The following is a 15221-nucleotide window of genomic DNA, read 5'->3' as shown; positions in this document are numbered from 1 at the left end:
CTATATGAGGGGTATACCAGGGGATAATCCGTGGATGTCTGCTCCTAGAAGGAAATGTGCAGTGGCTCCCATAGTGCACCACCTTCCAGTGCGCCTCATGCTCTTTGAGCATTAGCAGAAAGCTCAAGGGTTACATGCAAAGTGAAAACATTCCCTTCTTGCAAATTAGTCTGTGTTCAGGTGCTTTGAAAATGTTTCTAAATTTAATCAGATTATAACAGGAGTTAAAAACTAAGGGCCCTAACTTAGACTTCTGCTGAGGGCAAAATTTGTTCCTTAAAAGGACACTAATTTTTTTTTTAAAAACCCTGTATAATTCTAAAAAAAAAAAAAAATTACTAAAAGTAGTTTGCTGGTTTTCATTGTTATTATTTCTGTTAACAGAAAGACAGGTGAGTATCTGTCAAACACTAAGATTTAGTCATAGAAAGCCTGATTCACCCTAAAGGAACAAGAATAAAGTGGTTTCATCCCAATAACCAATAAAAACCCTACAGAAAGCAGGCCCTCAAAGACTTTATTCCTTTAATAAATAATTATTTTATTGCATATGGCTATTAAGGAGAGCATCCATGATCAATACAGACTAAATACAATACACTACTCTAGTTCCATTTATTCTCGTCTCCAGCAGCATCACATTTATCCTTATATACAGCGTGTACATTGGAAGACACAGCAAGATAAGTTAAGTCTCTTGTCATATCACAATAGCAAGAAATATATTTAACATCTTGAAATCCATAAACAATACGTACCCAAAAAGAAAACACTGCTTAATAACTATAGAGGTTATATAGCAAAAAAAATATTTTAAATTTAAGGTAAGTCAGGCAAAATGTACAAAGACCCAATATACATTGTGAAGTTTTAGCAAACATAACATTTATACATTTTGGTTCCATTCTGTAAACTAAATCAAGAATGTAAATATTGCATATGCCTTTTGTGAAATATACAGGATAGAGGAGAACTGAGTACATCATCAAGTTTTGTTTTGTTTTTAAAGTTGCTGTATGAATATTAACCATTTGTTATAGTGGCATGATTTTACAATTGGTACAGAGGGATACTTCAAAGTAGAAGTTAAAACACTGCATTCAGCAGGTACCACATTCAGTGCTATTGTTAGGGGGCAGGAGGTTCACAGAGCAAACGTCAACAATTGTATTTGTTTTCGTTTCAGAACTGAACAAGTACTAACTTAGAACATTTTAGAAACATGTAACGGGTTTTAAAAAACCAAATAAACACATTTAAATTGATCTTAGACCAATATTGTACAGCCTATGCATTGCTGTGTTGCGAGACCCCTGAAAATTACACAGGAAAAAAAAAATTACACCCTGTGTTGCGGGGTGGAAAAGGAATTAGTTTACATTCATCTTTGTCTTGTAATACAATCCTGTGTTCTAAAAGTTCAGCATGTAAGCAGGAAGACTTTGCATTGTCATCATATTTGTAAGACATTGACTCTTGTCTTCCTCAAAATAAAAATATATAGAGAGATATATAATGCATTCTGTTTATACTGATGTATAGGTTCTCCATTTATCACAGAGAATTAAAAAAAAAAAAATCACACACAACTCAAATGACTTACTGTAATACTTACATGATCACCAGAGCAGGCACTGGGGAGGTGCCCTTCAAAACAATTGTATATGAACTCTTCATTCAATTTATCAAAGGAGCAATAAGGTGACAGAACATTCTGCTAGTCTGGTGCAACAACTGTAGGTGACATTTGGAATAACAGCCACCACACATGACTAGTATTTTCAGAATACTGAAAATATTAAAAACCATGGGCATTCTTGTAAAGAACTCTGGCTAAGTGACTGCAACTTTTATTTTTCCCTTTAATGATGCCTTTAGCTGGAATGCTACTTTTCTGGTAAGAGGCAAATATTAGGACCTTCTGGATGGCATAGTAATATATTAGAATTAAGATTTCAATCTGCCCAATATTTATTATCATCATCCTTGCAATCCTAGCATGCCTGTGTAGATTTTTGGTTAGGAGACATGCAGCGAAGGTCAGGGTTAATTGACAAGTATGAGTTTGTAAATAGCAGAAAAGGCTTTTGCAATTTGAAGTACCTACATAAACACCTACTTAGAGAGGATTAAACAAAGTGTTTCAAAGGTAAAAAGAGATACCCCACCCCCCCAATGCAGTTTGATTATTTTAACTTCCATTGCTTCACTTACACACTTTATAACTATTCGGAATCTTTCGTCAAAGTCCGATCCACAAAATTTAATTTCATTTTAGACTTTTCAGTTCCCACATTGGGCTTTGTCTGATAAGTAAACACTGCAGCTAGTGATTTAGAACCAACCAGCAGCTGTATACTTAAAAAAGTTAAGTAAGGCTGAAGACTGTTCTTGAGAGATAAAGGAGGTCCTGTTATACACCAACAATACAAATCCGGCTTTACTTTGAACTGAGGTAGTACTGTGGTAGGCTTGAATTTATGCCAGTAAATACCAGATTTTACTGCTTTTGCAGGTGTTTGCAGAATCCCTTAATATGCTGAAGAATAAATACAGCGCATCTTTGCAGAAAAAGGAAATGAAGGCATTGGCCATCAGTTAGAGGCCAGTTGAAAAGTTCCGAATTCCTAGTGAATATCTTGAATAAAGTCTGTCAAAACAGCAGCATAATGAGACTGTAGATGTCAATGACAGGAAATGAGTGAGGCAGGTTGCTCTCCCTTCCTTGCTGATTTGTTGTCCAGTATAGTCCGTAACTGTTTTAAAAATTAAGTAACCTTTCGGACCAACAACAAAAAATAAAGTAAACCTTAAGCAGCTTTGATTTTAAAAAAATGTAAGCCAAGCAGCTTCTTTCAATGTTGTACTCTGTTGTTTGAGGTCATGGTGATAAAACTAACTCCTTCACTCTGGGGGGAGGAACAAAATGAAACAAAAGTCAATAAATACTGTTACACAAATCAAGTTACTGATTTAAAAACCATCAAGAGATTGTTTTACTTTTATGTTAGGCTTTAATGACAAGAAAAGTATCATCTAGATGAGAATTACCTATAAAAATATCCTTACATATCTCACATGGTATTACACAGAGGAAAGGGGGATAAGGAGCATTTTCTAACCTAGTACTATTTTCTTTTCATGACTACCAATAACAACTGTTCAAGCCATCAAACGTGACTTAGGGAGGAAAATGGGAGAGGAAATAGCAAAAATTCCTCTCTTCCGCCCCCCCCCCCCCCGCACTCCTTCTAAACAGCACTCGTTTGTATTAATAGCAAGGTACAAGTTCTAGAAAATATATAGGAACAACAATTTTCAATTTAGTTGGAAGCTAACTAGTGGAGTGTACTTCCAGACATTGAAAAACAAGACTATTCTGACACTATTTTGTACGAAGGTCAAATCTTCTAAAAAAATAAATATAATGGATAATCATCTGAATTAATTATTTCAGTTACTAAGAAATCTACTGTGCCCAATGAAGACCTAAAAACTCTGTAGCTGGAAAGGAAAAAGGCCAACCTGCCCAACCCCCAAACAATTTTTTCCCCTCCCCTTTACCTTTCACAGAAATGATGGCTGTTGCCTAAAAAGCTGCCTCAAAGAGCCAAGCAAAGTTATTTTTTTTTTAAATCCCATTTTATTTTATGCTATTTTAAAGAATCCAGCTGAACTGTGTCAGGTTCTTTTACTATAAAAAAATAAAGATACGTACCACTCTCATACAGCAAACCTGTCATATTTCTTAACTCACAACTTTAAGAAGGTTTGTTATTGTGGCTGTTTAAAAAAAACCCAAACATTTCCTTGATGTGTCTCTTTCTTAACTATAAATTGTTCTTAGCTTGTTATAATTACTTATAGTAGCTGAGCATATATACCAATTGACAGAAATCAGAGACCTTGGAAATTCTACATGCAAACAAAATAGCATATGTGTAGCACAATACCAGATAACATGAATGCAAAATTGTGTTCACGTTAGATACTCCTTACGGTGCCTGTTGTTTTTAAAACTTATTTTTGCCGCAACACTTAGTTTTAAAAGCTCAGAGGAAGCTGTAGTTTGAAGGTGAACTGCAAATTTTTTGCCAAAAATTAAAGGGTGCTTTCACAATGTCAGGAAGGAACAATTATATAGCTGTTCAGAAACATAGGCCTGGATCCAGCAATCCCCAAGGCAAAAATCCATGTTAGCTTTCCTGAGTATGGATGTAAGATCAAGGATGTAGTGGTCAGCGTACTTTAGCATGTATTTACTAATTTTGGCATGTAAAATAAACGTAAAACCAAATTCAAAGCCAGTGCATAACGAGTTATACGTGAAACCTAGATAATTAAAAAAAATGTAAATATAGTATTTATATCATTGGATTTTCTCTGTATTGATTCCTAATTAATCAGACACCATGGCTTGTTACAAAAGTACACAGAAAATCAAAGGCAGACACGTCTTTGCATGTGCACAAATGGTAAAACTGCTGTGGAAACCTACGATCACCCATTTTATCCAAGAAAAAGGACCTGCTGAAATTAATGGGAGCTACTAAGTGCTCAGCCCTTTTGAAAGTCAGGCTTCTTATTTAGGTGCCTAGATATGGACTTGGAGCCTAAATTTATGCCCCGTATTCAAAAATTTTGACTTCTGTTTCTAACCTTAAAAAAGCTTAGTACAGTGCAGCTTCTAGTCACAAACCAAACAAACCCAAACATGGTTTTATTATGGAGGAAGACCGCCAATCTGTGTGTGGATTACAAATTTTAAAAGGGAATGCCAATTAACGATGGGTACATACAGGATAAGTGGGGAGCTCTTATTTACACTCTCATAATACAAGAATAAGGAAACTTTAAATTGAAAGATAAAAATTAATTTTTAATATCATGCATAATTAACCTGTGGAACTCATAGCCAAAAGAAAATGTTATGAGCGAAACAGCTCACCTTCAGGGTCTTGAAAGCAAAGATGTTCACAGACCTTATTTAATAAAAGTAAATGGGTGTATTAAGAACCCACATGAAGCTCTTCTGTGTAGTAAAAACAGCTGCAGCCAAGGGCCATGTGGCAAGCAGCTTAAAGTGGTGAGAGTACGGAGCTCCCAGGGTTTCCTACATTTCAAAATCAGGGCTTGGGGACTGGAACAAAACTTTTGTGCAGGCAGTCAGCATGAGCGTGCTATATTTTGTTGCAAGTCTGTGTGGGTCTACGAGGAGAAAGTCAAGAGAGTCACTTCTTAGGATAAGGCACAAGGGCCTGATCAGATGCTTCTGCAAAGAGACTGCCATGCATGCTGTTTTGTTCCTGCAGTTGTTTAGGGAAGCAAGCAGTGTTGTGTGTACACTTTGTAAATAAACAAATTGCACTAAAAAATAAATAGCCTGACTCTGTGTCACTGATCTCTTATCTGAGCAGAAAACATCCTGCCAGGCCTGAATTTTGGCTACTATTCATTGGGGCAACAATATAACTAAGGCCAATAGCTTAAAAAAAGGATTCAAAATGTCTACAACAGGGATCGGCAACCTTTGGCATGCGGCCCATCAGGGAAATCCACTGGTGGGCCAGGACAGTTTGTTTACCTGCAGCGTCCGCAGGTTCAGCTGATCGTAGGTCCCACTGGCCGCGGTTCTCCGTTCCAGGCCAATGGAGGGCTGCAGGAAGCGGCACAGGCCAAGGGATGTGCTGGCCACTGCTTCCCGCAGCCCTCATTGGCCTGAAATGGCAAACCGCAGCCAGTGGGAGCTGTGATCGGCCGAACCTGCGGACGCTACAGGTAAACAAACTGTTCCGGCCCATCAGTGGATTTCTCTGATGGGCTGTGTGCCAAAGGCTGCCGATCCCTGTTCTACGGTCTATATGGATAAGAAAAATATCCCTGGTTACAGTAGTTAGGAATTTTGTACATAAAGGAGCATAAAAACTCATACTTCAGGACATATGTACACCAATGATGAAACTTTTTTGCTTTGGGCCGAATATTCCAAAAAACTGTCCATGGGTTTTCTTGCATCTTCCTCTGAAGCATCTAAAACTAGCTGCTTCCAGACACCAGGTGTCTAGGTGGTCAGATCTAATACAGCAACTGCAATTATTAAGAGCTAGAAGTTATCACTGGTATAGATTTTGTACTATTTAAAAATATATTGCTTTTAAATCATTTTGTGCTTTTTAAGAAACCTTGTAAACTACAATTTAGTTTACAAGTATTTAGGAATATCATATGCAAACAGCGAGTAAGCAGTATATCTGATTGCCCTGTTAGGGATGTTTATTTAGAAGCCTATTTAGGAATCTGACCCATAGGAAACTACTTGTACAACCATCTGAAGTGCTTGTAGGCCCTAATTCAACAAGGTATTTAAGTGTAACTCTAATGAGTCTACTCACATGCTTAAAGTTGGGCAAGTACCTAAGTATGTTGTTCAACTGGGGTTTTAAGGCCTGATTCAAAGCTCAGTAATGTCAGTGAAATTGTTTCCATTAACATCAATAGGCTTTTAATGAGGAAAGGAAAAATAATCACTGCTACATGTGTTGCCATGAGATCCACATGAAACTTCTTGTTGCAGATCCAGAGGAAGTCATTTACCTGCTTGCCTAAAATAAAAGGTGCCAGTTCCTAACAAGTACTATCTATTAAATTTAACTTTGGCCATTAATATTCTGTATGTAATCATAGGCTCCAATTCAGCAGCACTTAACTAAGTGCTTAACTTAAGCATTTATAGAACTAGAATAGTAGAATATCAGGGTTAGAAGGGACCTCAGGAGGTCATCTAATTCAACTCCCTCCTCAAGGCAGGGCCAATCCCCAACTAAATCCCCAAATAGCCCCCTCGAGGATTGAATTCACAACCATGGGTTTAGCAGGCCAATGCTCAAACCACTGAGCTATCCCTCTCTCCACCATGGCTTGCAATGAGACTACACAGGTGCTTAAAGATAGGTGCACATTCAAGAGCTCTGCTTACTCCTGGCTAAAATTTGTAAGCTACACGATAGGTTCCTGACTGCCTCCAGAAAAAGAAAAGGTTAAACAGCTTAATCAAAACATCATAGATACGGTCCTCCGTAAGTAAAACAGGCAGGAGGAGCTGCATGTTTTCCAGTGGAAAAAAACAAAACAAAACAAAACAAAATCATAATCAGTGACAGTAAACCAAACCAGCACATGTTGCATGGAGGAAAAAATTCATGCATGTTTAACAGACCCATCTGTGTGTCTACGTATGGATTAAACAAATATTATATTTGGGAGAAGTATGTATCTGATAAACCCTATATCCAGGGCCACACACAAAAAAAAATCAAAATAAAAAGTCTGATATAATTTCTACTCTCTTTATCTACATTGTTTACTCCAAATGGTTTTGGGGCACATCAAGAAGAGATCCGCAATTACAAGATCACAGTTTCCAAAACTACCAAAGGTAAAACTCATTCAAATTGCATTAATACTTCTCTTGAGTGCATAAAGCAATAAATACTTAAATAAAATTAGCTAGAGAACAATTCAGTATTGTGACTTATCAAACACCATGTGTATAGAAATATAATGATTTGCCAATTAAAACAAATTCAATCTGCTTATTAATTTGCAGTCAGTAAGCAGTGAATAAGAGTGTATTAGGTCTTAATTTCTAAAAATAGACATAATTCTCACCTATTGATATGCATACAAATGAACAGTTATTGATGTGGCTCAATACAAAACACACTGTTGGTCAGTTACAACATATAAATTAACTCAAGAGGCAGTGTGATCTATTGAACAGGACAATGGCTTGGGACTTAGAACACCTGGGTTCAATTCCCAGCTCTGCCACTGGTTTCATGTCACTTCACCTCCCTGTGCCTTTAATTCCCCTCCTATCCTTCAGCTGTATTGTCAGGTATGTTGCAAACAAATGACTTTTCTACCACAAGTAGTCCCATCGAAATCACTGGAAATCCTCATGATAATAAAGTTAAGCACGTGTGTTTGTAGGATCCAAGCCATAGACTGTAAACTCTCTGGGGCAGGATCTATCTCGTATTCTGTAGTTCTATGGCACCTAGCACATCAGGGCCCTGATCTGAACTGGTGCCTGTAGGCACTACTGTAATACAAAATCAAAAACAATAAATTAAAGACACACATACCGTATTACAGTTACATTATTTCAAAGGAAGGGAAGGACCAAAATGAAAACAAATATCTAAATTTTCTGATCAGTATTTATCACTCCTCCCCCCATGATATTAATTCATAGAACTATAGATCAGGGACAAATCTTGACCTTCCTCCAGCCCTTGTTCAGCAAGTTACTTAGGAACATGTTTAACTTTGAGTAGTGAATTCAACAGGACTACTTATGTCTAACTGTAAGCACATGCTTAAGTAGGGGGTCTTTTCAGGTTGGATTTAATAAGACTACACATGTAAGAAAAAAAAATGTTGGCCCCTGATTAAAGGAAAAGGTTTAAGACTAGAGCTTAATGATTTGCCAAAGCAACATACATTTCCCCTAGCACAAAATATTTAAAGTGTCCACAACTACCATCAATCTTTTGTTACACATACATTTCAAAGGAAAAACAATTTAACTAGGAAAGAGGTGATACATTTATTGTTCAAACAAGTTATGTTTGGACATAATTTGAGGCAGGCTGCTCAAACGAACACACTTTTTCTATTAAGAAAACAGTAAAATGTCATTTAAATATGGACTTTTTTAATTTAGAAAAAAATGGGTACTGTGTGAATATAGCCTATGACCCACTATAGCAATCAAAATATATAATTTGTATATGTATAGCTATACACCAATCAGGCTTTTAAATAGGCAGAGCAGGGTTTATGTAGATATAGGTATTTGCATTAAAATTAGCGTTATAGTACTGTTACACTTGGGTTCAGTAATCAAAACAAAAAATCTAATTGAGATTCTATCTATTGAAGTGGGAAACACTGCCACATAACTTGAAAAAGCTGCTGTGTGCTACCACCTGCAAGTGCACTACAATTATTTTCAGACACTTAGTAATGAACACTGTACATTAGAGGCTAAGATGGGTCCCAATATTCTTTGATGCCATGCACACATATTACAATTGACTCTTAGTGTCAAATTCTGCCCGCAGATACCAAAGTAATAAGAGTTGTGCATGAGTGTCTGAGGACAAATTTAGATCTTAGTTTAAATTTTTTGTTTCAATACAAACTGGAAATTTTAAAACATTAATTTCTTTAACAAAATTGCACTTTCTCCACTCAAAAATGTATATGCCTCACTTTTTTGAGACTACTAAGTGATTGTTTTCACTTGAATTTTCTACTGCAATATAATGGGTCGATCCTGCAATGGAAATATACATGGTACTATAGTAAGTGCTATGCTTAAATTACTGGAGAATCTGGTTCTAAGTTTGGTATAAACTATATGTCAGTATCTATTTGTCAAGAAGTTCACAGACTTCCAAGTATGAGCACCCATGCATTAAAATATAATTCTATATAAATTATATAATTATTTTTAAAATATCATTACAATGAATTTATAGCTAACATGCTGGGCTTTGAAAGGTATTTCTCACATCCATTAAAAAATAGGTATAGATTTAAAATAAACAAAAAACTTACACGTTTGTACCTCCCAGATTAGTTAAAGAAGTTCTCTTACTATATATATCTCAAATTCAGAGATTTTGCTATTTTCTATTACTAAATAACTTGGAATGGATGTAATAAATTAGGCAAAATAAGCCTACTTAGCACATCATGAAGTTTGTTCAGTTATTTTCACCCTCTCTCTCCTGCAGCATGGATATATGCCTGCTTAACATGTTAAATGAAACTGAATAAAACCAAGTCACTTCTCATACAGAAAGCACCCAAATCATCAGAAAAATCTTTCAAGTCTTTGGTCTCAAACTGGAAAGAACCATGTAACAGGGACAGAACACAAAGAAACAGAGGTGGAAACTATATAGGGAATATGCCACTGAAAAGATTAGCACATGGCATCCAGTCAAAGAGACACTATCTCTACAGGATTTAGACATTAAAATATAAATAAAGAGAGAGAGAAAAGTTAGGTTCCTGGTTGATGACCATCACTACTGCATTTGCCTCTCACCTTACGAGCTACCACTCACTTTTATTATTGCTGCAGATATAGAAACAGGACACTGGAAAAATGGATTTCAATTTGACTGTCAGTTTGGCGTCCACAAGTCCTTCTGTGTCAACCCCAAAGAGAGGGTAGAAATCATCTCACCAGGTGACTGAAGGAGGGAGAGAGGGGAAGAAGCAAAATTCTATAAACACAGAAGCCATATAGGAAAGCGTGGTAGAAGAGGTACTCTCTTCATTTTTCTGTTCTGTCCTTATATTTTCTTCAGATTGGGACTGAAAATAGAAGCGTGAGGGAGAGAAGAAGCTGGGCAAGAGATTGCAGATTCCATGTTTCTAGGAAGAAGATGCAAAGAAAACCTATGGGGAACTGAGCAGACAGAGCTTATTTACAGGGCTGACAGGTATAGACATAGCACTGTATGTCCTTGTATAGTATTCTACTTCCCTTCTACCTACAGGGAGTCAGAAAAAGGAATTGCAACCTCTCCTCAAAAAGGTATGTGATCTAGAATCTCAGTGCACAAAAGGAAAGCTAAAAAAACACACCAGGTTATTGCAAATTTCTGAACAATTCTGCAGATTTGGAATGAAAATCTCTGTAAATTGGCCAATATGTTTTGCAGAATTATGGAGGCACCAAAACCATACAATATATGTTGAAATGAAAAGGTTTCTGTCAGTTTACTGGAAAATCAATTATACAGTATGCAGGATGCCCCACAGCATTGTGCAAAAGGAGGAAAATTTCCAGTTTTCCAATATGTCTGGACAAAGCTTACTATTTTGTTTATTTTACCTATGAATTCTTCCCACTCCATTTTCCACCTGAAGCCACTCCAATTAAACTATCTCATAATTTACTTCACTCAAATACAGTGTTTCTCAAATTGTAAGGCAGGCTTCCCAGGCCAAATGTAAGGAAATTAAAAAGAAAGTGAAAACTAAATGTTTTATTTCTTGCTATATCATTAACACATAAGTTTCAATTACTGATCTGTCTAATAGGTTCTCAGTACTTGGTACATATACTGAATATTCAGTAAACTGTTTTATCTTGTGAAACCTTCAGTATAAAAACAATGAAGAAAAAAAAACATGTTGAGGCTGGTTGTCCAAATGTTTAAGCATTCTTGCAAAATACTCTTCCCCTTGTCAAGATGACCCCTGTAGTGCTTCAGTGTAGATGGCTACTATGCAGACAGGGAGTGTTCTCCAGTCAGCGCAGGTAATCCACATTTCCAAAAACCAGCAGCTTGGTCAATGGCAGAATTCTTACCTTTTCAGTTTAGACCAGACCTTAGTGTGTTTACCTAGATCATCATCATCTAATAAAATTTACCTTACAAGTGCTGAATCTAAATCCACACCACTCAAAATCAAAAGTTAGTAAGTTCTACTCTTATTATTAAACCATTGGGAGACAGACACTAAAGTACAGTATTCATAAAAGAGGACCTGAGCCAGATTTTAGCCTCAGATGCTAGGTATCCAATTTGCCTGACCATTACAGTACCTCCTCAGTTTGATTTCACCCTGAAGTTTTTTTTCTGCCATCAGATGCACTGCGGGGCTCACAAAGTCCTCTATATTTATAAAAAGCATTCCCTGACTAGGGTGACCTTATGTCGCGATAAAAATAGGGACTATCCTGATTTGAAGGAGTTTGTCCCACCTCCCGACCAGAGTACGGTCGGGACGCCATTTGTCCCAATATTTTGTTTCCCGGTCTTCGGCGGCAAGTCCTTCAGTCGTGGATGGTCTTCGGCAGTATTTTGGCCGCAAGGTTTATTAACCCCCACCGAAATACCGCCGAAGACTGTCCACGACTGAACGGCTCTCCGTCGAATTGCCGCCGAACTCCGGGACAGGTGAGTGTAAAAAAACAACCACGCCCACCCTGCGGCGGTCCCGATATTTTTCCCTTAACATCTGGTCACCCTATTCCTGACCCAAACAATTGAAGACAAATTCTATTCTCATTTATAGGTTTGCAGTGTCATTAATGTCTACTTCAATAAGGTTGCACACCTATAACTGAAACTAAGACTTTGACACAGTGGTTATTGGTCACTTTTCAAAAGTGCTTCAGAGCTCCATGAAAATATCTGAAAACATCTACTCACCTGCTCTCCAACCTAACTCCCAAGTAGGCATTAGTCCTGTTTCTTTCTGTGAACAGGTAAATAAAATTGATTGTATATTATCAGAATTGATTTAAGAGTAATAATCAAAGCAATTGTGTATCTGATGAGTACTTTTTTAATTTCTGATTTACAATATAGATCCCCTTATTCCCTGCCCCCACCTCAACTATTATAAAACTGGATTTTTTCAAAAATAATGCTACAAAAAGTGTTCTGGAGTCTTATGGTGTGCAAGCATTTAGGTCTTATACTTAAAGACTATTTTGTTAAAGAAATATCAATAATTTGCTTATCAATATCATTCATGATTTTACAAGAGGATTCCACAACAGATGAGACTCTCCTCTGAAATTTATATACAATAGTATTGTACACAGCAGCAATTATTTTGTTAGGGGTTGAAAGGTTGTCACATTAACACCATAAATACCCATTACATGTCACACCTGATGACAAACTGATATACCCTTTAAAAATAGAGGCAACAAATTGGTAAGTAGTTTAGAAATGCAATACCAATCTTTAAAATCTTAAAAAATGTCTTATCCACAGTCCACTATCTCAAGCAAAAGCACACAAGCAGTATTGAAGGAATTAAGGTTATTCCTAGCTGCACCTCATGCATCTCGAATCCTCTTACCTAATAGCTTCCTGGAGAGACAAAGTGAAGCAAACTCATATTCATTAGCTCTGCTAGACCAAACAGACTCCAAAGTTTCACTTTTACAAAGGTAGTTAAGGAATGCGAATATAAAGTTGCCAAGTTACCCTACTCCAAGGAGCAATAATGTCTGAGTCAAGTGAGGAATCTCAGTTTAAACATCAACAGCAAATATGCCATGTGCTAGTTTTCAGCTGTGAGATCTACAGTACATAAAAAGTCTAGTTCCTTAACAAAAAAAACAAACAATCTTTGTTTAACTATAAAAATACCTACTTGACTAAAGTCATTGTCTCATAACTTAAATATTATTTAAGAAAGGGGTGGGCATTTTACCAACTTTTAGGACCCTAGTATTATTTGTCCTAAAGTACAAATCCCATAACATAGTGCATTTTCTTCTGTAAATACAAGGATTTGTCAGCTGAACTACAGCCCGAAATAGAGCTCTGGGGCCATATAAATGTACTATTTCAAGTGTTTCTTTCTGTACTTTCTAGTTTTGTTTTGTTTTTTGGCTACTATAATTTGCTCCAAAGCAAACATGCTTGTAAGATATCAGTGTTTCAGGTATCTTAATAAGATCCACTGATGCCTCTCACAACACTTCGAGAAAATGATTCTATTTAGCAACAAATCTGATTATATAACTAAGTATTTCTTTTTAACGGCAGGACACAATCCATAAAAACAAATACAAATAGGATCTTTGTTACCTAAGAGTTCACATCCAATCCCACAATCACTCAAGCACACAAAAAGAACTTTCTCAGACTTCAGTGGGAGTTCCCAATACAGAGCCCTTATAAGAATGGATCTATTTGCAGACATCCTACCTTGCCACAGTGGTTTGGGGCACCACAACTGGTTGCCGTAAAAATTATTAGGATGTCTCATCAAGGGACTATAACTTCATGTGGGGAAACAAGCAGTAGATGAAGTCTCATAAAGGCAAGGATTCAGTTTATAAATGCTCATAGCAACAAGAACACACAAAAAGAGGAATAAAAGCCACTGAATATATATAGCAGGGGATATCTTGCAACATACATGTTTCTCAGAATTTTTTCAGATGTAAGAGGGTCTTATGGCATAAGGTTCTCTCAAAGGTCTAAGAGCACAACATCCTTGCAAACTTTATGTATTGCATTGACCAGGAAATATAATCTAAAAGAATGCACTCAATAGTGCAGGCAGCGGAAAAATAAGGACTACACAAATCCTTTTTCATTTCACATTTCCTGAACAAATACAATACATCAAATATACTAACTAGACACAGTACAGTCCAGGTCAAGCAGAAGTACTTAGCTATCTCCAGCTGATGCAAATATGCAACAAGCACCAGACCAATCTGTTAGTCAAAAATAGACACATTTGCCTTTAAACTGGCCAATCTTATAATAACTGGTGAAAGAGAGCAAAATTAAGGGCACTGAACATTCTATATAGAATCCATTCCTGACACAATAGCAGTATGTTCCTCAGAATACTGTTCAGGCTAATAAAACAGGCACATATACTCCTATTTCAGATTTTAGTATAGTAGGAAAGGTAAGTTAATGGATATTACAGTCACCCTCTCTCTCTGGATTCACAACTGAAGACTTCACTAAAATTGAAGTACTCAAGTGACGTTATTCAGTTCTGTAATAAACGCTGTCTCACTTGTAGAAAGCCTACATTAGGATCCACCAAGGATTTTAAGGTCACTTGGTCATTCAGAAAGTTGGCTCAGAATTATTAATTGTATTCTGTATTAACATTAATTTTATTCTGTATTCATGTGCCCCAAATACAGGCCCATGAGTTTTCTGCCATCAGGTATCCCAAATATGGTTTGTCTTCCAGAAGAAGACCAGTTAAGAAAAATGCGAATAACTGTTACTCTTGTAATGTTCCCATCTTATGCACAGGAAACCCACCCTGTCTCTTGCTGCTGCTCCTCCTCTCCCCCACAGCAAAATACATCAGCAGCAGTCTCAAGATGCCTGTTCATACACAGAGGAGTAAGCTGGAGCACCAAGAGGCAGGCCAATTCTCCTTACACAGAGGGCACAGCAATTCTGAGCACAGCTAATGGGTGCCTCCACCTGACTGACAGGTCATCCAGAACAACCAAGACAAGAAATCAGCCTGCATTTCTGGCAACAGACCACAGAAATGCCTTCTTGCTCACCTCACTTTTTACAAATTCAACTGTTAGAAAACTTGGATGAAATCCATCTAGTGCAAAAACATTCCTCAAAATCATACATAATAGCGTATGAATACGCTTCAAATACATTAGTTCC

General features: G+C 36.9%; 1 protein-coding gene across 2 annotated transcripts in view; it reads right to left on the bottom strand.

The window, feature by feature from the left end:
- Window positions 1–524: 524 nt before the first annotated feature.
- Window positions 525–15221, bottom strand: part of IRS2 (insulin receptor substrate 2) — a 34802-nt gene continuing 20105 nt past the window's right edge. The window contains exons 2-3 of one of the 2 annotated variants that reach the window (XM_050947604.1): window positions 12246–12291; window positions 525–2909 (exon numbers count right to left, since the gene is read on the bottom strand). In XM_050947604.1, coding sequence (XP_050803561.1) covers window positions 2882–2909; window positions 12246–12291 — 74 coding nt within the window. In that variant the 3' untranslated portion in view covers window positions 525–2881. The remainder of the gene's footprint in view (window positions 2910–12245; window positions 12292–15221) is intronic. The other variant, XM_050947622.1, reaches the window with a different exon arrangement.

This window comes from Gopherus flavomarginatus, chromosome 1 (genome assembly GCF_025201925.1).
Source record: "Gopherus flavomarginatus isolate rGopFla2 chromosome 1, rGopFla2.mat.asm, whole genome shotgun sequence".
Taxonomy (NCBI): domain Eukaryota; kingdom Metazoa; phylum Chordata; order Testudines; family Testudinidae; genus Gopherus; species Gopherus flavomarginatus.
The sequence above is the reverse complement of the archived record's forward strand: the minus strand, read 5'-3'. Positions and strand labels throughout refer to the sequence as shown.